A 25,410-nucleotide genomic window follows, 5' to 3' on the forward strand; every position below is an offset into this window, starting at 1 on the left:
TATATGTAACGTATCTCTGAGCAAAATGCACCCAGACGTGTCCCGATGAAGCCGGTCGATTTTACCACCAGAACTGTGGGAGGAGCAGCACGGCAAAATAAAGTTTATCTGGACAGATGGATGGCAATAATAAAGCCATACAAGTACTATAGTCTGGTTGACCTTTGAATTTCCCCCATAAGATTAATTTGCAAGTGTGACTCGCGTCACGGCAACCAACCACACTTGCAATTTTCCAGAATTGCATGCTTCTTGTTCTTCATAGTAGTTTTGGTTGATGAAAATAACACTGGATCCAGGAGAAGATAAAGACACAAAAAATAGCATTTACTGTAAGCTCTCACCTGAATGTTGGAATTGCAGCTGGAGGCATCAGAGAGGCCAGGAATGTCAGAGCAACAGTGCAGTGATTGTCCTGAAAGGAGAGGAGGGATGCATTAAAGACAATGTGGGGAGAAAGGAAAGAGAATACTTTCTTGAAAGTGTTAAAAAGCATCCACATTCAATCATTAACCACTTTCAACCAGGCTTCCCTATTTGGTTGTGTAATTATAGACAAACATTTTCACATATATACAGTATATCGTCACTGTCAGGCAGAAACCTTGTATCTCCCAAGTTTCATTCAATTTGTATGTTTCTTCCATAAAGTAAAGCAAGACCATCGCACAAAACTAGTGAAAATAGAAAATCTACAAGCACACAACGCCTCGCGGTTAAAATTATAAATACAAAACGAGCAGTTTTGGACAAGGTTTCCACCGACATTCCGACAACGAGATCTCTCTCTCTCTCCCTCTCTCTCTCCCCATACAAACAAAAAAGTTCTACAAGCTCACAGTGCATATTTTTGCTATTTGTTGCAGAACAAAGTATATAGGGATGAGAAGAACAAGAGCATGATTTACCGTGAACACATGGAAGTACTTGACCATGACCCTGCTGAACTTGCCAGTGATGTACTGCTGGGAGTCCACGTTCTTCTCCAGGGACTTCTGAACACTCTTCCACATGATGACCACCACCTCCAGGAGGCCGGCCACCAGGGTCTGGTCCTCCACCGACAGAGGGGTTTCACCCTGCAACGACCAACATTTACCCTGAATACAACATATACTGTATGTACTGCAGTGTGAACATACGTATATACTGTATGTTACAGTGTTTCTGAGGTACTAGTGAGATTGGACGTTGGACCAATGCCATGGCACCGGCTCCTTCCGGGAACTTCCCATAAGGTGAACTACAAAACAAGTGCTCTGGTCCCAATCTCACTGGTACCTCAGACTAGCCATTTGAAAATAGCAGATCTACAAGCTCACAGCTTGTATTAATATTATTTTTAAGTAACCTACATTTTGAACTTGTGAAATGGGACATTCAGCATAATGAGTACCGGTACTTTTGGTACTTTCAGTATGTTTGATGCAGAGTACTTTTACTCAAGTACATTTTGAATACAGGACTTTTACTTGTAACGGAGTATTTCTACATTGCAGTATTGATGGTTTTATTTAAATAAAACTTGTGAGTACTTCTTCCACCACTGGTGTGAAACACGCACACGTCTACCATACATATCGTTTTACAGAGTAGTGTTGACATAATAAATTGCTCCGTCTTACAACGCTGTTCTCCTTGTTGGTTTCGTTGAGCTCACTCACGTCCCCGTGCACCTCTACACATTTGTTCAGAATACGCCGGATAGCCAGTATCAGCTTCACTGAGGAACAAGAAGAAAAGCAAAATAGGCTATATGAATGACTTTACATGACGAGTGGGACATCACTCGGAGGTTGACAAAACGACAAAAACTGTACAAATACAGAAGTGCTGTAAGGCAGTCAGTGCTTTTTAACCCTTTTCATATCAAGGTCCATTATCTATTCAGCATTTGAGCCACGGACCACCATTTGATGAGATTTAGCCTCTCAGACCCAAGACTTGTTTGCTGGATAAGATTGTGTCCGCAATTCCAGGCTGTAGTGATGTCGGTTACCGTAGGAGAGATAACGTTGACCAAAATTCAATCTATGTTCTCTAAATTGGGTGGACTTCTTGTAAATTAAGTAATGCAGTTGTTTAAACAATAATTTAACTCTTGAGAGCGTAAAATAAAACCAAATGGAAATGGTTTCATTTTACAAGAGTTAAAGTTCTATGAGGGTCGATCTCTCCAGCGGTTGAAAACCACTGCTGTAAGGGATCAAAATGATGGTGTTGTCTTCTGCACTAAACTACTGCAGAAACCTCCACAAACTGTGCGTCAGTCTGTCTGTCACACAAACTGTGCGTCAGTCTGTCTGTCACACCTCACACGTCACACTATTGCCCTGCTCATATCTCCGCAACCGTTGCCCCGATCCATGCCAGATTTTGTACACACACTCCTTGCCTGCCAAACTACAACCTCCAAGGACCCCCGGAGCTCCAGGGACCCCCAGGTCCCTGGGGGACCCCCAGATGTAAAAAATGACCAAATGTGCAAAAATGACCAAATGAACACCCCAACGGGGCTGCTCACGGGGAATTCCCGGGGACCACCGACTCCTGGTGCTCCAGAACGGATGCCAAAGTGGTGGCGCCCCCAGTGGAGGACCCCCTCCACTGCAGCTCACATAAAATGCCGTAACTCGGGCTAGGAGCGTCCGGGAGAGCCGGGGCCAGTACCTATTCGTCCGCCAAGGCAACGCGGGGACCCCACCCCTCATTTCTCACAAGGCCCTCTTCTAGCGCCACCATGAGGCCGATTCTTGCAAAACACATTTTTGGACACTGCTCCTACAGATTTTGCCCTAAAATCACACAAATCGGTACACACTATGTCTACACTCATATCATCAACATGGATCTGTCCTATATAGCGCCACCATCAGGCCGATTTTTTCAAACACATTTTTGGACACTGCTCCTACAGATTTTGCCCTAAAATCACGCAAATCGGTACACAGTATGTCTACACTCATCTCATCAATATGGATGTCCCATATAGCGCCACCATCAGGCCGATTTTTTGAACCACATTTTTGGACACTGCTCCTACACATTTTGCCCTAAAATCACGCTGCGACCTGACGGTCGCTTATCTCCCGATTAGGGAGTCTTACTGGTTATTATTAGCACTGGACCCAATATTTGTTGATGATATTGTATTTTGGTGTTATTTTTCATGCTATGTTGATGAACTGAATACATAGGACCACAATAGAAACAAGTCCCCAGCTCAAATGTCTGACTGTACCTCGTGCTGTTCACATTTCTGTCTAATAAGGAAGAGCAACACTTTTGGTCTCATTCACCTCATTTCAATTCAATTCACATTTAAAGGACACAGAAAGTAGTTAGCGCCGTGGCTAACGAACGACCTGGTCACCAAATTCAATTTAATTTTCATTCAGCAGAATGAAAATGAAATTGAATTCCGCGACCTGGTGGTGTGAAAAAGCTAGTGTGTGAAAAAAAAGAAGAAAAAAAAAAAAAAAAGAATATTGAAAATTTACATTCTGCATAATGACTACTTTCTACGTTTGGTACTTTTACTCAAGCACATTTTTAAAATACAATTTCACTTGTTGCGACCGTCAGGTCGCAGTTACTATCAAAACCTCCACAAACTGTGAGTCCGTCCGTCCGTCAGTCAGTCAGTCCGTCCGTCCGTCTGTCTGTCACACGTCACATGTCACACTTTTGCCCTGCTCATATCTCCGCAACCGTCGCCCCGATCCATGCCAGATTTTGCACACACACTCCTTGCCTGCCACCCCCGGAGCTCCAGGGACCCCCAGGTCCCTGGGGGACCCCCAGATGTAAAAAATGACCAAATGTGCAAAAATGACCAAATGACCACCCCAACGGGGCTGCTCACGGGGAATTCCCGGGGACCACCGACTCCTGGTGCTCCAGAACGGATGCAAAAGTGGTGGCGCCCCCAGTGGAGGACCCCCTGCCACTGCAGCGCACATAAAATGCCGTAACTCGGGCTAGGAGCGACCGGGAGAGCCGGGGCCGGTACCTACATGGCCCTCTTCTAGCGCCACCATGTGGCGGATTCTTGCAAAACACATTTTTGGACACTGCTCCTACAATTTTTGCCCTAAAATCACTCAAATCGGTACACAGTATGTCTACACTCATGTCATCAACATGGATCTGTCCCATATAGCGCCACCTTCAGGCCGACTTTTTAAAACACATTTTTGGACACTGCTCCTACAGATTTTGCCCTAAAATCACACAAATCGGTACACACTATGTCTACACTCAGCGCCACCATCAGGCCGATTTTCTTCAACCACATTTTTGGACACTGCTCCTACACATTTTGCCCTAAAATCACGCTGCGACCTGACGGTCGCTTATCTCCCGATTAGGGAGTCTTACTGGTAACAGTATTTCTGGGTGCCCGGTGGCCTACTGGTCCAGGCGGCAGGCGCATACCACTTAGGCATTGCCACATACAGCAGGCATGGATGCCTGGCGGCGGAGCCGGTTCGATTCCCGATCTGGACGACCTTTGTTGCGTGCCACTCCCCATTAGAGCAGTGATGGCTGAGTGGTTAAGTGTCCATACCTAGGACTCCGGAGGCCCCAGAGGTCGCAGGTACGATTCCCCGCTCCAGCTATCACTGCTCCCCTCCCCCTCGCGCTCCTTGTGGGCAGCACTGGGTTCAGCTGGGTTAAGCTGAAAAAAGCAGCTGGGTTGGGCTGCGATATCTGAATTTCCCTCGCGGGAGGAGTAGGTAACTATCATTATCTCTCCCCCCATTTCCTGTCAGTCTACTGTCCTATCAATAAAGGCATAAAAACCCAAAGACAAATCTTAAAAAAAAAAAAAAAATGTATTTCTACATTGCAGTATTGATACTTTAACTCAAGTAAAACATGGTGAGTGCCTTTCCCACCACTGCCCAGACTACACTCACCTATGTTGGTGGGGGCTGTGTATAGATGGGCGTACTGGTAGAACTTCCTGGCAGCCTTGTGGTTGGTCTGGAGGAGGCTGACGCACCGGACGGCCCAGACCTTCTCCGGCTCGTTGACGGGGAAGAAGGACTTGAAGACCAGGTTGACGATGCGCCTGGAGACCGGCGGCGAGTCCTTGACCAGGCGGGCCAGGAGGTGTTCCATCTTACACACTTCCCAGAACTGAACAGGAGAGAAGCCCAGAGTTAAGCTATTAGTCCCCTATTGTGGTGGCGTTCAAACCTTTTCATACCAAGGTCCATTATTTATTCAGCATTTGAGCCACGGACCACCATTTGATGAGATTTAGCCTCTCGGACCCAAGAACTTACTGTTATTATTACGACTTCCTTCTTTTTCTTTTCGTTCTATGCTGTTAACTGTGTGTGTGTGTGTGTGTGTGTGTGTGTAATGACGTGGTTGTTGCGCTCAACAACCACGTCATTACAGACCCGCGCGTCCATGCACGCGCGAGCTATGTGCAGGACGGCACGCATCGTGAGCTGTCAACAAAATCTGCGACTGCGAGAGCTTCCATCCTAGGAATACATCAATCACACAGTGCACAGCACTGGACCAGTCTGAGGCTGCAGGGAAAGCTGGCTCTTCTTCCATTTGCAAACAACTCACTGTCACAGTCAGTCCTCTCAAACAACACCATAGGTGAGGACATTCTAATTTTCACCATTAAAGCTCGTCTACAAGTGCTGCCAACCAAGTCTAACTTGGCAACTTGGTACCCATCAGAACACGACCCCCACTGTATCCTACACTCAGTCCCACATGACAAAGAGACAATAGCACACATCTTAAATGGCTGCAGCTTCTATAAAGGAATGTACATAGCCAGACATGACCGTCTGGTGGACCTGGTCTCAGACAGGATCAGAGAAGTGCAAGAAAGGACAACAAAAATGTATAAACACAGTACTGTAAAACTAGACTGGTTTGATCACAACGACACACATGTCAATTCATTGCAAGATATTTCAAACACCCCAGATATTGTGTTCATAAATGAAAATAGAAAAACTGCTACTATACTTGAAATTGGCTGCCCTTTTGATTTGTATATGGACATTTGTTTTACATCCAAACTAATGAAATATCAGCCTTTGGTGGAACGTATTATGGCTTTGGGATATAACTGTCAACTTATTATCCTTGTGTTCGGGAGTCTCGGACACGTTCACAAACTCGTGCTCCGTGGCCTGCAATTGGGAGGATTGCAAAAGACAAACGCAAAAAAGCTGGCCAAGTACTGTTCTGTCTCAGCTATAATGGGCAGTCTGTCTATCTGGAGAAGACGCTGTTTCGTTTATCCCTGAGTGTAAAGGTTAAAAAAAAAAAAAAAAAAAAAAAAAAAAAAACATCTGTAAAATTTCTGTATATATAGTATGTCATCAATGTGATATCTTGTTTCCCTCTGTGTGTTAAGTGTGTTAATAAGCATGTGCAGCAGCTGTAACTGGTATGTCCATAGTGTAACCTTCTTCTGACCAGTATTTGGATCTATACCGTATTGCGCTTTTTGTGCAGATCCAAATAAAAGAATTCAAATGTGTGTAGGAGCCAGGGATTAGGTTTTGGTGGGTGTGTGTACTGGGTGGGGGAGGCAACTATTGTTTCTGGAACATTATTTCATGACATATTTGTTACTGGTGCTTCTTAAAAAAAAAGAAATAAATCTTTACAAAAGCACAAGGATTACAAAATATTTACAGCCACACACACACACACACACACACACACACACACACACACACACACACACACACACACACACACACACACACACACACACACACACACACACACACACACACACACACACACAACATATATACTGTATATATAAACGATAACTGTATATAAATAGGTAGACTAGAAATGCTATGGCACAAATGCTCAAAAAAGCACCCACACTCACCTTAGCAGCTCGCACCGCCTTAACCTTGATAAGCAAGTCGAGGAACGCCAAGCGGACCTTCTCAGACTTATCGTGAATGCAGTTCTTCAGAGCGGGCAGGAGTTTCTCCATCAGTGGGTGACTGAGGGGGTTGTCCAGGATGATCGCCACGCACTGGAGGACACATCAACAAACCAACCATGAATTATCATCGCAATAAGCCTGTCCAGCTGCTGCTGCCAATGGCGTTTCTCACATACTGTACAAATCCTGTTTGTTTGCAGTGGGGTTAATGCTAATCAGTTTGCATCACTTAACGAGGGCCAGCTAAAATATCTAATTCAAGCCCCTGGTATGATTTGTTACGCTTTCCCTAATTTGTGTGAGCTTTTGGAGTCAGAAAGTTAATACCTGCGATTTTGGCCAGAGGCAACACAACAGTACCCCTCCTGCAAATCCTGTTTGCAATGGTAATAATGTCCCTCCATGGGAAATACAAAAATATGAAAAGTACAAACAATGCCTAGATATAATCTACTTAAACTCTGGTGTGATCTGATATGCTACTGGAACTGGTGAAAGCTTTGCACTGCCAGAGGAGCCTAGCAAGTATCGGACAGGATTTAGTTTCACCTTGGGGGAGGTCAATAACAAAGTCTATAAGACTACTTGCGTTGCTCTCCTGGATCAGTGGTGGAAAAAGGATAGCATTTTTTGTTTACTTAAAGTGATCCCTGATTTGTAGCTCAGATTAACTGTAGTTAGTAGTGTGGTGCTTTTCTGTTCTGTTCATATCAAGTAGGATGTTTTGCCGTGCCTGTAAGTGTTTAATTCAACATCTAAAACCTGTTTACACCGCCATTTTAAATGGGCCCGACCAGCCAAAATGCATTGCCTACGTCATCACTGCATGCGACGAACAGTGCAATGGCTCCCCCCAGGGGTTGAACATATAACATTTTTTCTCTCAAAGGAATATATTCCAAGTGTTTTAAAAGGTATATTTCGGTTAAAGAGGGTTATTATAACATATTAAAAACTCATTCAGTGCCAATGACGTCTCTTGACGTCTTTTTTTCAAAGGCGTTCTGTGCCAATGACGTCTTTGACGTCTTTTGTGTTTTTTGTATAATTTATTTATTTTTATTTTTTTTTCATTTCAAAGAAATTCAAAAAAAAAAAATCAAAAATCATGTGTGGCACATGAACCTTGGAGCCATTTTGGCATTTGGCACAGAAAGAGTTAAGGCCTACATGGCTTACAAATCAGGGATCACTTTAAGTTAAAATGTCAATACTGCAATGTAGAAATACTGTAGTAAAAGTACGGAATTCAACATTTCCTTGAGTAAAAGTACAAAAGCATTGGTATCAAAATGTACTTAAAGTACCAAAAGCACACATTATGCAGAATGTCCCCTTTTGTCAGAAGCTTTGAAAATCTTTTGATGCGACGCATTGTGAACTTGTAGATCGTCTATTTTCAAATGGCCGAAATGTATATAGGTTTGAAGTGGTTAATGTAAGTTTTGTAATAATAATCAAAATCTACAAAGTAACTAGTAATTAAAGCTTTCAAATAATTGTAGTGGAGTAAAAGTACTGAAAACTGGAAATAGTCCAGTAAAGTAAAAGGAAAAAAAGGGAAAAAAAAGAAAGAAAACTCAAAACGACGGTTACGTAGGTAACCACGGTTATGTGAGCGTTGGATCACTCCAATAACTCATGTCCTTCCGCGGAGGGACATATTATCAGTTATTGGAGTGAGTGATCCAATAAGCGCTACGTAACAGTACTTAAGTACAGTACTTGAGTAAAAGTAATTAGTTACTTGACAACACTCTCCTGGATAACATACTGTACACCACCAGGTCCCAAAGCCAGGTGAATGGAGAGAGATCAGGCACGTGCACACATAGACATCAAAGGGCTGCCCTTTTATCCGTCTGTAAAAAGTGCAGTCTCCAGACCATGAATGCAGTTTTTGAGGTGAGAGAAATGCATATGCCCCCTTTCCATGCCATAACTGAAGGCATCATTCCAGAGAATTGCCTTGTCCAAACTCTCCTGAACTTGAATGCAGCATCTTATGTTGAAAGAATTGCCCTCTCTGTGTAGAAATCCATGCCATTACGCCACAACTCCAGAATTTACTTGATTATGCTTAGTTCATCACGCACCGAAAATAGCCGACCTCCACTGCGACACGTTGTGAGCTTAGAGGTCTGCTATTTTCAATATTTCCACCTAAAGGCCCTTTTAGAAATGTCAGCCCCTGCCTCTCTAACATTCTCTGCACGTCCCTGAGAGAGATGCTTGTATTTGACCCACCTTTAAGACAGTCCCACGGACATCCGGGGAGCTGCTGTCAGTGGCCAGCTCCGACACCAGCTTCTTCATGAAGTCAGTGATGACGGCCGGAGGAAGGACCTCCCAGAACTTGGCCAGGATCTTACACACACCCAGCGTCGCCGTGGAACGTACCCGGGGATGGGCGTCATCCAGTAGGGACTGAGAAACACACACACACACACACACACACACACACACACACACACAGTATTCAAGTGTTTTTAGGTAATATTTGGTCCATTAATCTAGTGGTTTTCAACCGGTGGTCCAGGTTCCAGGTGCTCCCCAGCTAAATGATGGAGTTGGTAACCAAATGGACCATTATAGATCTTTAACTCTTGAGAGCATAAAATAATGGACCATTGGTTTCATAATTTGGTTTCATAATCATTTTACACGTTTTGGGTCTGAGAGGCTAAATCTAAATCAAATGGTGGCCCGTGGATCAAATGCAGAATAAATAATGGACCTTGATACCTTGAAAACCAAATTAAAATATTAATTTCACATAAATTAAATATCTTTCCACAATCATTTAGCCCTAATTCTGGGGTGAGGGGAAAAAAAGGAGAGGGCCTTGTATAGACCACTGGGAGACTCCCGTCAAGTATATACGGGTTTAAGTGTTTGTTTTTAGTCATAACTCCTGCCTGTTAGCTCACCTTGCTTATTTATCAAAGTAAAACGTTGCATCGTGTTGCTGTGGTGCTCACCATTAATGTGTCGAGTTGTTTCTGAATGGTCTCGTCAATCTTTTCGCTGCTCTGACTGGGGTCATGGATGGCAAAGGCGTCGGTGAACAGGAATGCCGCGTTTGTGCGCACCTCAAAGTTAGGAGCCTGCAGAAATCAAGAGATGAACCACCAGACCATATTCGGTTTTACGAGGAAAGAAATATAATATAGAGTGTAGAACAGACAGTATTGGAGGGCTACACACAGTTAATCGAAAGTAATCAAATACTGAGATTTCAACTCTGCAGTTCATTCAAATATCACTTTTTGACAACTGTTGCACTGATGTGGCGCATGTTCCAATATTCAGCTAAATGAGATTATGTTTTGTCATAATCGTGCAGCTCTAATGAATTTTAAATGTGTTAATTAAACCAAAAGTCAATGTCTTGAAAATTCTGCATACATTTAGAGCTCTCCAGAGAATGGGCTTGTAGAGTTTGTACAGCATCTCATCCACCTTTGGAACAGTCTTCCTGCTATGAAAACAGCTTAGAATCTACAGAGAGAAAATAGAACACACACACACACACACACACACACACACACACACACACACACACACACACACACACACACACACACACACACACACACACACACACACACACACACACACACACACACACACACACACACACACACACACACACAAAACTGCATTATTTTGCAAATAATATATTTTGCAGATAAATCTAATTTTGTCTAAACTGCAGGGGTCTTCAACAGGGGGTCCTCAGAGTTACTACAGGGGTGCCGCCAAATCTTTGTGATAGGAACTTTGTTCTATTTACATTAACCACTTGAACCCTAGCATCCCTGAGAAGAACTTAAGCCAAAAAAAAAAAAGGCAAAGAGGTTTGGTGTAGAGGTGGGAAAAAAGTGTAAGGTCAAGTTTACAAAGTATTGATGGTTTAAGTGGTTTAAGTGGTTGGTCTCTGAAAATACACATTAACATGAAACACCGATGACAGTGCTGTCAAACAGGTCTATGAAGCTTTGTATGAAATCTATGAAAAGGTTTAATCTGCAAGACAATTCTATACAATCGGTAGTTGGGGGTCCCCTGCTTCATCTCTCTCTCAGCTAAGGAGTCCTTGGGCTGAAAAAAAGACCCCTGGCCTAAAGTCTAAATTAAGTTCTCTGTCATGCCTTCAACTGTTGCACGTTTACCTGTACGATCTTTTTGTAGACAGGTGACGCTCTGGGGAGAAGGATGGCGTGTTGCATTAAGTCCTGTATACAGCTGTTTTCTATCTCCTCCAAGAAGCCTCCGGAAGCCTTCTTCCAGGCTCGGAAGTAGATGTCCGCTATGTGGGCGGTCACGTTTCTTAGGGAGTAACAGAATAGGAGCATGCATTTCAATCCTCAACAACCAGAAGGAAACAAGTAGTCAAACTTTAGCCAGATACTGTATGGGTCGGGCTGAGTAAACGGGTGTTAAGGCCACTTTTAACCGCACAGATTCGGCGACGATTCGGCGGCGGAAGGCGGCGGAAAGCGTCTGTTGCCGAACGGGAGCTCATCGTCAGGTTTTCGGCAGCGGGTCGGGAACCTTATCGACCGAAAACTGGAAAACTGGACTTGCTCAGTTTTGTTCAGTCGCCCCTCGCCGTCGGTAAGATTGAGGGAGTTGTAGAATAGTTTACTACTGCTCCAAAACCAAGCCAAAACAAGCCAGAGACATTTTCCCGTCGCATATTTTTACTAAATACCATATTCTCAATCTCAACTCTCAATTCCTATTCCAATCGGATCCAAAGCAAAGCTAGTAGTAGGCTAGTAATAGTCCATCAAGTGCCCGTGTTGTTGTTTTCTTTTTTTTCCTCCTCTGCACGGAGAACAGAGCTGCCTCCGGCCGGGTTAGGGTTGCCAGATTCTGTGAGTGAAATACGCGACCAGGTCTATGAAAATAAGCCCAAAAGCGCGACCAGTTTCACCTCTGAACTCTATTACATTAGTTATTTTATAAAATAATGTTGAAAGCAAGGCCAAATAAGCAACTACACTTCAGAAACAAGCCCAAACAAAAGCAACCCACATCTAGCAACATTATAGGAAAACAGGATCAACGTTGCTTATAAGGAGCAGACCTGGCACCACTGCCATACAGTAACTACAGTCGGCGTCGTCTGAAAAAAATAAAATAAAAAATAAGTGCTTAGTTTTTTGCAGTTCTTTGCAGTCTGTGTACAGTCAGAAGGAGTCTCCTGTAGGCTGTTTGGTGTGTAGACACCTTAACTCTTACTTGCTGTAGAACTGCAGCTGATTTTTGATGGTGCCATGAATCATCCAGATGAAGTCGACATGCCATCTGAACAGAAACACCAGGAACCGCTGTCCCTGTGAAAGGACACGCTGTGTCAGTGTCAGGCTGATGGCTGCTCACCAATGAAAATGAAAGGTATTTAGCAGATGCTTTTAATCCAGACCGAATTACAGTAGGTAAATACAGGGTAATGCATCAAGCGCATAGAAAATAACTAATCTAGGATCATATAGGTAAACCAAGAACCTATCATCAGTCTAACAGTATAATTCAAAAATAATCTGTACATTGAAACTATACAAACTATAGGATGCCAGGTCTACAAATGAACCTGGCTAGTCTACATAACTATAGATCTAAATTATTACATTTTAGCCTTTGCATAAGCCTGCAAGGTCATCATGGCTTGGGCAAGATATTGATATATAAGACCTGTATAACCTTATCCACTCACATCATCAAGATTAATGTAATTGACATTTAAGAAGCACTTCAGCAGCAGGTCCTTTATCTGCTTGTTGTCCTCCGACATGAAGTCTAGGCTCAGAAGTACATTATGGAGGGTCCACAGTCTCTGGATCTCAGCCCCCTGGCAACACACACAACATGATGATGGTGTATCAGTTTCACTTGTGACAGCTTCTGATGAACACCATTTCAATTAGGACGACTTCAAAGTGATCCAGCAAAGTGCACCTCTGTTGCAATGCTAAGTTGCCTTTGAGAAGAACCGCCCATAAGCACTAGTATTGTTGCTACTGAAAATGCATAAAGCCCAGTTGAAGCCGTCACTCTTCTGCACTTTTCCTAAATGCTGACATTTTTTGATATAAAAGGCATCACAACTACTACTACTAATAACTTCTCATCAGTGTAGTTGTCAGGAATGCAAAACAGATACAAAAAAAATAAAAAATAAAAAACGAACATAATATGCACATCACTTTGTTGAGGTGCTGGGTTGGAATGTATCGTGAAGAACAAGAATGAACCCACACACTCATCTGCTCAAATGTAATTTAATGACAACATTTCGAAACATTGTCATTAAATTACATAGAAGCAAATGAGTGTGAAGGTTTTTTCTTTTTCTGAAATTGACATTTATTTTCAGACCATATCCCAATATGTGATTTTTGAAACCTGGCGCGCGCAGCGCACACCAATATTTGGGGTTTCCCTGAAGTTCTGAATGGCCTTCACTGAATGTGGGTGTGCCAATCCATGCTTAATTTTATAGAAGTATCTTCTGAAGTTCTGTTGTATTATATTGCTAGTCTGGCCAATTCAAATACTCATATCTTGAAATTATATTATTATTATTATTGTTGCGGATCTGCACTGATCTCAGAAATAGCCCCAATAGAATCCTCAAGCCTGAAATCAGTACCCAGGAATGAGAACTTTAACCCCTGAGTACATCCTTTCCATTGATAATTTCAAGACAAAAACCCCTGAGTTGAAACAGAAGTTCCAGATGGACATGCTGCTTTATCAAAACACTTCAGGGCCCATGTTCAGTATCTAGATACAGTAAGTGTCCAAAAATATGTTTTTCAAAATGGTGGCGCTAGAAGAGGGCCATGTGAGAAATGAGGGTTGGAGGTTGTGATTTGCCATCCAAGGAGTGTGTGTGCAACGTTTGGCATTGATAGGGCCAACAGTGGCAGAGATATAACTAGGGCAAAAGTGTGATGTGACGGACAGACAGACAGACTGACAGCCGGTGGAGCTTTTCATAGTAACTGCGACCCGACGGTCGCAACTAAACTAAACTAAACTCATGTTGTGGTAAAGCACCGAAACAGGCTATTCATTCATTCATTCATATTACTGACGGATTTCTTTGTCGTGAAGGACTTCTGCAGGGAGATGAGGAATGCAGTCCTGCCGAACTTTTCCTTCTTTTTCAGGCCTTTCTTCCACCAGGCCTCAAACAGCTTCAGGATGTGGAGGTAGAGAATCTCATCTGACACAGGCACTGAACACAGGACACCTGATATTTGTGATACAAGGGGAGAGAGAGAACAATCTGACATCTAATCTCATGCAAGAAAATGTGATAATAAATAAAACTTTATTGATCATGAAGGCAAAATTGGGTCATCTCAGTTGTCAATTTAGTTGGCAACAATGAAAGGAAAGTTTTTTTTTTTTTTTTTTTTTCATTTCAATTGAATAAGCAAAATGTAAAAACCTCTCTAAGGGTGGAACAATATAGAAATGTCAGAATTATTTGAGCAAATATAATTTGCGATTAACAATATTATCGCAATAATCAATATGCTTAAAACTCAAAACGCCACTTTTGTTTACCACTTGGAACCCCCTGCATCCCTATTCAGGGGGGAACGTGTTGCGTTGTGAGCTTGTAGATCTGCAATTTTTAGCAAATCAATTTGTGTAGAGTGAAATAATAGCGTACCAAAGGTGCTTGTTACAAGTTCATTTTATCAAGTATAGTATAGAGGGTTTAAGTGGAAGTGAATTTGCAGCTCAAAAAAAGCAAATTCGTCCTAGTGTATATGAAGGAGGACAATTTCATGATAAATTCAAATCTCTACGATACGATTATCGTGAGCGTTTTTTTTTAATCACGATAAACGATAAGAACAATTATGGTCACATCCCTAAACCTCACAGTAACAACATCAAGAGTATATCTTTAAATCTTGCTAAAGTAGACCCACCGTGAAGCCGGTCGGCACATCCCAGGAGAGCCTTATATGTGTCACCGTCTTGTAGGACATTTATAGATAGTGTGGCCACCAGTGTAATGCCGTTCACAACGGACATGACATGTGTCTAGGAAAGGCACAACATAAATCAAAAGATGGCCATATACATTTATTACATTGGACATCAACGTGATGATACTTGGTGTGTGATTTCTTTTTTTCTTTTTATGGCAAGAAGGAAGTAGCTTATACACAATTTGTAACTTATGATTTAATACAGTATCTGGCTTAAAGTCCTGTTCGCAATTTGGTGTTAGGGGAGTTTCTCACCTGAACTGAGTCAGTGGGTCCCTAGACATGAAAAATCACAGAGGTGCTCATCCGCCATAGTGCCACGAATGGCGCAATGGCCAAATCAAATATGGCTGCCATCAGCTATGATGAAAATCCAACTTTTCTGTTTCTGGATGTATATGCACATGTAATACCACTATTTGGACTAATTGTGGTGTGGGGAATTCATTTCTGATATTGTTTTGACCATTAAGGATCATCTTGTCTTTGAAATATCAATATCAATGCCATTTTTCAAAAACGATTTTGTTCATTACTTGCACTTTTATAGTATTTTTTGTAAGTTTGTTACTATTTTATAGTAAGTTTGTTTTGTTTATATCAAAAAACATACTAGTGAGAAATACAACAAGTAAACATCCACATTTAACTTTAAAGGGGGGTTTTAAATGGGTGTTTAAATGAGCAAATAAGACTATTTACGAATAAAAGTGACAAATAAAATTACACAACAAAATCACACAAAATTAAATAACAATTTCCCTCAAAGTGCACCATATTGTGATTGTGTGCATGCAAGTTAGTATGAGGTGTTTTTACAGGATGGATTTGTCAGTGTTCCATAGCAAAATATGATGCACAGAACTCCATCAGTGTCGAGTGTCTTGCTTCAGACATGGCAGGAGTGTACTAAAGTCAAAGTGCTCCTTCCATCCATCAGAGCTTGACATTGACTTTTTGAGGCAGTTGTCCTTTGGACAAGTATATTTCCCATTCACTTGTCCGGGGACAAAAGTCACTTGTCCGGATAAAAATGTCATACATTGAAATAATAACAAAAGGACGGCTAATGACCTCCCTTCTATGGGCACTTGTCCCGGACAACAGGACAAGCCTTTATGTCATGCCCTGTTCCATGTTCCAATGGTTCTAGTCTTTCCTCAGGTTCCTTAGTCCATGGGCCAGACGGGTTGTTGGTATCAAAAAGGTGGCAAAGGTTACCATGCATTTTTGAAAAGCTCTATATCTGTAGATTATATTTTGGTATGATAACCCTTTCTTAGACACAGCTAAATTGGTGTTATCAGCCTCTAGAGTTGGTGTCCCATTAACTTTACATTACACCTTCGGGGTCGCCACAGCTCCAGAAAAACAATGGTTTAGTGATGAAAAGTGATGAGTCATCACTTTTCAGAGTTTTGTGGATGTTTTCTGGAGCCCGAAGGTCACCAACTCGGGCGCCCTAGCTAAATCATTAGAGCATGCCCTGGGCTACATCTGTGCAAAATTTGGCGCTTTTAGACTGATTAGCATGAGAAATAAAACCCTAAGGCCTCCGACTAACATGAATGCACACCCATACATGCATCGTCTTCTGAGGCCATTTATAGCCCAAGGAATGTTTTTTGTGCAAAACAGATGCTTGCAATGGATTCGGCATCATGAAAACCCCCTAGTTTGACCCCTCTTATGCTACTAAAAGCAGATTATTGCGACCGTCAGGTCGCAGTTTAGTATCAAAACCTCCACCGGCCGTCCGTCCGGCCGTCCGTCGGTCACACGTCACACGTCACACGTCACACCTTTGCCCTGCTCATATCTCCGCATCAGTATGACATCACACTGCTGACATCAGTATGACATCACACCGTACACAAATGACCCTTATATAAGACCGGCATTATCTACCGACAGATTAGTAACAAGATGTCAAAATGAACATCGACGACGGACCCTTCACAACCAGCGAGCTCGCCAGGGCAAAATCCACCCTGAGAGAGGGAAAAAGTGCTGGGCCTGATGGCATACCCCCAGAGGTCTTGAAGAACTGCGACCTAGACAACCTCATCCTAGACTTTTGCAACAATGCTCTACAGCACAACAAGCAACCTGAAATATGGTCTCTGTCTAACATCATCCCGGTGCCTAAAGCTGGAGACCTCTCAAAGCCAGACAACTACAGAGGCATCAGCCTGACATGTATCACTGCTAAGGTCTTCAACCGAATGATACTGAACAGGATACGGCATGCCATCGACCCTCACCTGAGAGAGAACCAAAATGGTTTTCGAGAGGAGAGAACAACCGTAGCACAGATCCTGGCATTAAGGAGATTAATAGAGCAGGTGAAAAAGGACAACCTAGCAGCTGTACTGTGCTTCATTGACTTCAAAAAAGCTTTTGATTCTATCCACAGAAGCAAGATGGTGAAGATCCTTGAGGCCTACAATGTCCCTCCCAACATTCTCCGGGCTATCGAGACCATGTACGCAAAAACAAGGGCCAAAGTGGTGACCCCGGATGGCAGCAGTGAGGTGTTTGACATCCGAGCTGGTGTAATGCAAGGAGACACCCTAGCCCCCTACCTCTTCATCATAGTTCTAGATTACGCGCTCAGGAAAGCCATAGGGGGACGAGAACAAGAGCTTGGCTTCACGCTAACACCAAGGAGGTCAAGGCGGCATCCCGCAGTAGTTCTGACAGACCTGGACTATGCGGACGACATCAGCCTGCTCTCCGACAGCATGGAACAAGCACAAGAACTCCTGAACAGGGTGGAGATAGAGTGTGCCAAAGTTGGTCTCAGGCTAAATGCTAAGAAAACTGAGGTTATCACCTATAACCTACCTGATCACTCACCTCTGACAACAACAGAAGGAGCTGTGTTGAAGGAAGTCAAGGACTTCAAGTACCTGGGCGCATGGGTCGACTCAACTGAGAAAGACCTTAAAGTAAGGAAGGCACTCGCGTGGAGGGCCCTGAACGGCATGAACAGTGTATGGAACTCTAACCTCCCCCGCCAAATCAAACTTAGCTTCTTCTTTGCAACGGTGGAGTCTGTTCTCCTCTATGGCAGTGAATGCTGGACCCTGAAGCCAACCCTGCAGAAGTCTCTAGACGGGTGCTACACTAGAATGTTGCGTGCAGTACTCAACATCAACAGGAGTGCACATGTTACCAACAGGAGCCTGTATGAGGGAATACCAAAGGTAAGCGAGAAAATTGCCACCAGAAGAATGAGACTAGCAGGACACTGCCAAAGACACCAGGAGCTTCCAGCCAGCAAATTGGTACTGTGGGAGCCAACACATGGGCACCGGTCGCAAGGACGTCCCACAAAAACATACGTGGACGTACTCAAGGAAGACGTAGGGACACAGAACACCAATGAGCTGGCCAGATGTATGGAGAACCGAGATGACTGGAAACAACGATGGAGGGCTCGTCTGAGGACGACCTAGATAGATAAAATCGTCTATTTTTTTTACCTTTTTTCCTTTAATGTAAAGTTAATGGGACACCAACTCTAGCAGCTGATAACACCAATTTAGCTGTGTCTAAGAAAGGGTTATCATACCAAAATATAATCTACAGATATAGAGCTTTTCAAAAATGCATGGTAACCTTTGCCACCTTTTTGATACCGACAACCCGTCTGGCCCATGGACTACCTTGGCTGTTGCAAGCAGGTGGCAAGAAATGCGATAGAAGGTGCCTTGTTGGTCTCAGCAGTTGTACTTCTCTGCTACCAATACTGTGTCTTGTTCTGTCAAGGTCTTTGCCTCTCCAAAGTTTGTTAGATATTGTACTCGGTCAGAAGCCATAACTACATGTTTAATCCTCACCTGGCCCATGCAGTCATCTCCTGTCTCCAAGGCATATGTGCCTTGATCACTGTCTTGGCTAGTGGTGCTCCAAGATGAGACTGCTTGATGCAGTGGAAGTGAGTCTCACCAGTGCCATACTGCTGCCATCTCCTTCACCCCCAGTGCTTGGAAATATGGGGTGTAGTATAGCAGTAATGTGAAGGAGACAACAACTATCTGGGGTCCGCTCATAGTTCCGACATCCCATTATTCTGACCATTAGGTTAGTGAAGGTTAGGGATAGGCTTAGTTATAATGGAGGCTGTACATGCACCAGGTGTCAGCCTCCTCAATCCTATTCAAGATGTCTGGGATCTCTTCTCCACTAGCGACATCATCAACAGAGACAACAGAGCTGATAATGGTAAATGGACTGCATTTACAGTATATAGCGCTCTTCTCCAAAGCGCTATACAATGTATTTCACATTCGCCTATTAACACACACATTCACACATACATTCACACCATGAAACCATGCACAGTGCTCATCGGGAGCAGTTAGGGGTTCAGTGTCTTGCTTAAAGGGCCATTTCACCTCTGAGACAAGGGTTAGGGTTAGGATTATAGCATGTACTTGATGCAAAACGCATCACTAGTACATGCTGAAATATTTCACCTCTGAGACAAGGGTTAGGGTTATAGCATGTACTTGATGCAAAACGCATCACTAGTACATGCTGAAATACTAAAATATCTCAAAACACAGATTGAACTAAAAAAATAACTCAGGATTGTGTTGATCGTCTCCCAAACAACAATAAAATAAGATTGTGTTGAAAGGTGAAATGGCCCTTTAAGGACACTTCGACAAATAAGCAGGAGGAGCCAGAAATCGACCCTGAAACCTTCAGATTCCAAGGCAGCCGTTCTACCTACATCGCCACAAGCTTGAATGGACACCATATTCCGAACACACGGCTGGAGAGCTGTTTGTTCTCCTCAGACACCCAGAATTTGTAAAGTTGATGAGGGATGGGTGCGTCTGTCGACTCTGTTATCTCTGATGATGATGAGTGGCTCCCTGCAAAAGGGGCTGGAGGTGAAGAGATCCCAAAGATTGAACTAGATTGAGGAGGCTGTCACCAAGCTGCTGGTACATGTGGAGTCAACTGGCCCTATTATAACTAAACCTACCCATAACCCTAACCTAATAGAGGGAATAATGGGTCGCCAGGATTATGAGTGGACCCCAGAGAGTTGTCGTAGTGATACTTCCAAGCACTGGGGATTAAGTAGATGATGTAGATCTGATAGCAGTATGGCACTAGGTGTGCAGCGGCACATGCTTCTACAGCATCAAGCAGTCTCTCATCTTGGAGCACCACTAGCCAAGACAGTGATCAGGGGACATATGCCTTGGAAACTGGAGATGACTGCATGGGCCAGGTGGGGACTAAGCATGCAGCTATGGCTTTTGACCGAATACAATATCTAACAAACTTTGGAGAGGCAAAGATCTTGACAGAACAAGACACAGCATTGGTAGCAGAGAAGTACAACTGCTGAGACCAACAAGGCACCTTTCTAGTGCATTTCTTGCCACCTGCTTGCAACAGCCAAGGAACCTGAGGAAAGACTAGAACCAATGGAACATGGATGGATGCAAGGAACACTTCGACTCTCGAGGATATGGCTGCCTTGCTGATGGATATCGGTGCATCATATTTTGCCATGGAACAATGGCAAATACATCCTGTAAAAACACATCATACTAACTTGGATGCACACAATCACAATATGGTGCACTTTGAGGGAAATTGTTATTTAATTTTGTGTGTGCTTTTGTTGTGTGATTTTATTTGTCACTTTTATTCGTAAATAGTCTTATTTGCTCATTTAAACACCCATTTAAAACCCCCCTTTAAAGTTAAATGTGGATGTTTACTTGTTGTATTTCTCACTAGTATGTATTTTGTTATAAACAAAACAAACTTACTATAAAATAGTAACAAACTTACAAAAAATACTATAAGAGTGCAAGAAATGAACAAAATCGTTTTTGAAAAATGGCATTGACATTGATATTTCAAAGACAAGATGATCCTTAATGGTCAAAACAATGTCAGAAATGAATTATACATGTCAGCATTAGTTGATTTAGACCTACTGCACCTGTTTTTACTCCTAACAATGGCCAAGTTATGGTCCACGGTCTTCGGAATAGCAAAATGACCTTGACCATGACCTTTTGAGGTCCAAATCACCCAAAATGGTCAAAACAATATCAGAAATGAATTCCCCACACCACAATTAGTCCCAACAGAGGTATTACATGTGCATATACACCCAGAAACAGAAAAGTTGGATTTTCATCATAGCCGATGGCAGCCATATTTGATTTAGCCATTGCGCCATTCGTGGCACTATGGCGGACGAGCACCTCTGTGATTTTTCATGTCTAGGGACCCACTGACTCAGTTCAGGTGAGAAACTCCCCTAACACCAAATTGCGAACAGGACTTTAAGCCAGATACTGTATTAATTCACCATGGGACAAAAGAATTCCAGCTATGAGACACAGTACAGTACATACAGTACATGGAAAGGGAACCAAATGTTACAGGTCTATTTGGTTCCATTTGTACACTCTCAGAGTAATGGGGTTCCTTGCATTTTTATGGTGGCTGGAGAACCAGCCACCATAAAAATGCCATTAGTAATTGTTAGTAAAATAATAACAAATACTATAGTACAGTAAGAGTATAAAAGTGCAACATCAACTGAAGCATTCACGATATGACTGTAAATTAAATATCATTATATGATAAATTACGAGGTATCAGATTGTCATAGACTGGCATACTCGCCGATACCAATGACAGCATTTTAGGCAGTATCTGCAGCTTTTCCGATACTGGTATTAGTCGGAGGCCTAAGGGAGATGACATGGTAATCTCGCGCTAATTAGTCTAAAAGCGCGAAATTTTGCACAGATGTAGCTCAGGGCATGCTCTAATGATTTAGCTAGGGCGCCCGAGTCGGCGACCTTCGGGGTCGCCACAGCGGCCAAATCAAGTTGGGCTACCATTGACTTTCTATACAGGAAGATAAATACCCAGAAAAACACTTTTTTTCTGGGTATTCAAGTTGGATTTGAGGGGTCTAACTAGGGGTTTGTAATGATGCTGAATCCATTGCAAGCATTTGTTTTGCACAAAAAACATTCCTTGGGCTACAAATGGCCCAAGAAAACGATGGTTTAGTGATGAAAAGTGATGAGTCATCACTTTTCAGAGTTTTTGGGGTGTTTTCTGGAGCTGTGGCGACCCCTAAAGTCGCCGACTCGGGCGCCCTAGCTAAATCATTAGAGCATGCCTTGGGCTACATCTGTGCAAAATTTGACGCTTTTAGACTGATTAGCACGAGAAAAAAAACCCTAAGGCCTCCGACTAACATGAATGCTCCCATACATGCATCGTTTTCTGATGCCATTTCTAGCCCAAGGAATGTTTTTTGTGCAAAACAAATGCTTGCAATGGATTCAGAATGATGACAAACCCCTAGTTAGACCCCTCAGATCCAACTTAAATACCCAGAAAAAATATGTTTTTCTGGGTATTTTCCTCCTGTATAGAAAGTCAATGGGAGCCCAACTTGATTTGGCCGCTGTGGTGACCCCGAAGGTCGCCGACTTGGGCGCCCTAGCTAAATCATTAGAGCATGCCCTGAGCTACATATGTGCAAAATGTCGCGCTTTTAGACTGATTAGTGCGAGATATCCTTAAGTCCTCCGACTATATCGGAACAACTCCCGCTATGAGACTCAGGAGAACTTTTTGGGCATAGTATGACAATTCCTGCGACGCCAGCAAACTGTAAACACACCCGGTCTGCAGATGAGTCCACCTCCGGCTCCATGCCATCCTCTCTGGCATCCTCCTGGCCCGGGGTCCCCGGGGTACTCGGGGTCCAGCGCTCTGGGGGCACCTGGGCCAGCACCTGCTCCAGCAGCGCGTCCAGTCTGCTCCACAGAGTCTCTCTCTGCTCGGCGGGCAGCTCCTCCAAAACCTCCCCGATGTCGAAGGGGTCCGTTCGTTCCTTCTGCTCCACAGAAACAGGTGGCAGTCCACAAACACACAATCGATCATGTGACAAATTTAGTCGGTCTGAGCTAAGATGCAACACATTGTGAGCTTGTAGATTGGCTTATTTTCGCTATTTAAAATAATCGCTCCACTGATCACGTTCAACCCAGATTCGGCAAAAAACATGGGGTTGAATTGATTTTACTGCTATGCTACAAAAAGCTGGAATGCCCTACCAGGCCATCAAAAAGTGTGACACCTTACCCTCCTTGAAAACTGCCATAAGAGAGCACCTGTCTGCAATTTGCAACTGGACCTAGGAAGGTCTTCTAGCTTGACAACTCCCCTTCCCCCTCCCCAGTTGTGTTTCTGTACATATGCTTTTGTGTTGATGATTTATTGTATGTTATTGTATGTCTTTAAATGTCTCGCTGAATTGTATACACAGGACCACAATGAAAACAAGCCCTCTGGGCTTTTTGTGTGTCCTTTTAGCATCATTGTATAACTGTACCTCTGTACTATTTCGCAAACTGTAAATAAAGTATTCAATCAATCAAAATGGAAATCTAGGGAAAAATATAGAAATACTCATGATATTGATATAAAGTCGCCCAGCCCCAATCTGACCACATGGAGAGTCCGGGAGGCAGACCCAACCCTCATAATGTTAGCATATACCTTGGGCCATCACAAGTTCATACTGAACACCCCCAACTCGGGGCCGTTTAGTCGCAGGGGCCCAAAAAACAATTTTTTGGTACCTGTCTCTGGCGATATTATGTAAATGTATAAAATAATTCACTAAAATTACATACATTGTCCCACACATATGAAATTTGGTATGGAGTGTCCTGACACATAGGGGTAAGTGGTAAAATAGGATTATAGTGCTTACTACCAATGTATTTTAAGATATCACCCTCAACATCCCCAGAAACACAATAAAATTGCTGTCCGCTTGACAGATTATCATCAAATATGATCATTTTCAAGCAGTTTATGTTGAATATAATGACCTCTCCTGTATATAGAATACTTCCCACATTCATAAGCTTCAATTTGAGCCCAAGATGATCTTCTCATCTTGAGAATTACTGTTTCTGTAGTCAAAATACTGCACTATACCTCAAATCGGAGAAAATATAATATTCAGTCAGTAGCTTTACAGAAGCCTAGAATCCAACAATGGGTTCACAAGTACTGCTGTTTGAAGTTATAAACATGAAAAATTAATACTAGCAGGGAAGCAAATGTTGTTAAAAATATGTTTGATATGCTCAGAATGGCTTGTTGCAATACAAATATCAAACATTGGTTCGACGTGGAGCGGTGAATCTGAGCAGCTATATCCTGTGTGTGTGTGTGTGTGTGTGTGTGTGTGTGTGTGTGTGTGTGTGTGTGTGTGTGTGTGTGTGTGTGTGTGTGTGTGTGTGTGTGTGTGTGTGCGTGCGCGTGTGTGTGTGTGTGTGTTTGTTGTTTGTGTGTGGGGACAGGTTATTTAAACTATGAACTGTACTCTACTGTACCTTACTGTACTCTACTGTACCTTACTGTACTGTACCTTACTGTATTGTACCTTACCTTACTGTACCGTACTGTACCTAACTACCTTAATGTACTGTACCGTACCTTACTGTACTCTATCTTACTGTACTGTACCTTACTGTATCTTACTGTACCTTACTGTACTGTACCTTGCTGTACTGTACTGTACCTTACTGTACTCTACCTTACTGTACTGTACCGTACTGTACTGTACCATACTGTACTGTACCTTACTGTACTGTAAGCTCTCATAGCATAGAGTGGAGCCTATAAGCACTATAAGCCTATACTACTATAAACACTTTTGACTACAACAAATAATGTACGTTACACTATTTGTTGTGGTCAAAAGTGCTTTTATTTTTCATGAATCTGGTTCTAGTTCTGTTACAAACGCATACAAGCCATCACACTCTGCTAAACAGATGTCATGCTTTTATGTCTTTTGCCAAGTCCCGGAAAAGATTCCCTGTGATTGGCCATTACAGTCACTTTGATTGGCACTTGTGCCGAATGCTCACACCAAAACATGTATGAGATTGTGGTGGCTTGTGTGGGACAACCAAGGCATGGATGTGTTTGTAATGACAACATACTCATGAAAACGAAAACCACTTTTGAACACAATAAATAATGTAAAAGTGATAGGCTTATAGGCTCCACTCTATGCTATGAGAGCTGCTGGGTTCTGCTGTGGAAACTGGACAACATGGGCATTTCTACCTAGAGCCCATGGTCTTTTGGGATCAATATAAGTAGGAAAATGAGCCTAGAAGTTTATTTAGGGCAGAGTTGTCCTTTAAGTTAGGCAAGTAGATGAGTGGAACCATGAACTCATCACCATACCCCTTTCCCCCCCCATCAGCCATAGTAGATGAGGGATGCAGTATGTTGGTTGGTAGGTAGTTAGATGAGGGATGCAGTATATGGTGGTAGGTAGTTAGATGAGAGATGCAGTATGGTGGTAGATAGGCAGGCAGGCAGGTAGAT

The 25,410-nt window shown here is 42.9% G+C and overlaps 1 protein-coding gene across 1 annotated transcript in view; it reads right to left on the bottom strand.

Annotated features, from left to right (window-relative positions):
* Positions 1-25,410, bottom strand: part of ncapg2 (non-SMC condensin II complex, subunit G2) — a 50,126-nt gene that overhangs the window by 22,354 nt on the left and 2,362 nt on the right. The window contains exons 3-16 of the mRNA XM_080751764.1: positions 22,673-22,888; positions 14,917-15,031; positions 14,065-14,222; positions 12,681-12,815; positions 12,206-12,300; positions 11,131-11,287; positions 10,364-10,456; positions 9,937-10,062; positions 9,203-9,382; positions 6,893-7,045; positions 4,923-5,145; positions 1,626-1,723; positions 909-1,079; positions 345-415 (exon numbers count right to left, since the gene is read on the bottom strand). Of these exons, the coding sequence (XP_080607890.1) occupies positions 345-415; positions 909-1,079; positions 1,626-1,723; positions 4,923-5,145; positions 6,893-7,045; positions 9,203-9,382; positions 9,937-10,062; positions 10,364-10,456; positions 11,131-11,287; positions 12,206-12,300; positions 12,681-12,815; positions 14,065-14,222; positions 14,917-15,031; positions 22,673-22,888 (1,991 nt within the window). The remainder of the gene's footprint in view (positions 1-344; positions 416-908; positions 1,080-1,625; positions 1,724-4,922; positions 5,146-6,892; positions 7,046-9,202; positions 9,383-9,936; positions 10,063-10,363; positions 10,457-11,130; positions 11,288-12,205; positions 12,301-12,680; positions 12,816-14,064; positions 14,223-14,916; positions 15,032-22,672; positions 22,889-25,410) is intronic.

This window comes from Nannobrachium achirus (genome assembly GCF_963921795.1).
Source record: "Nannobrachium achirus genome assembly, chromosome: 21".
Lineage (NCBI taxonomy): Eukaryota > Metazoa > Chordata > Actinopteri > Myctophiformes > Myctophidae > Nannobrachium > Nannobrachium achirus.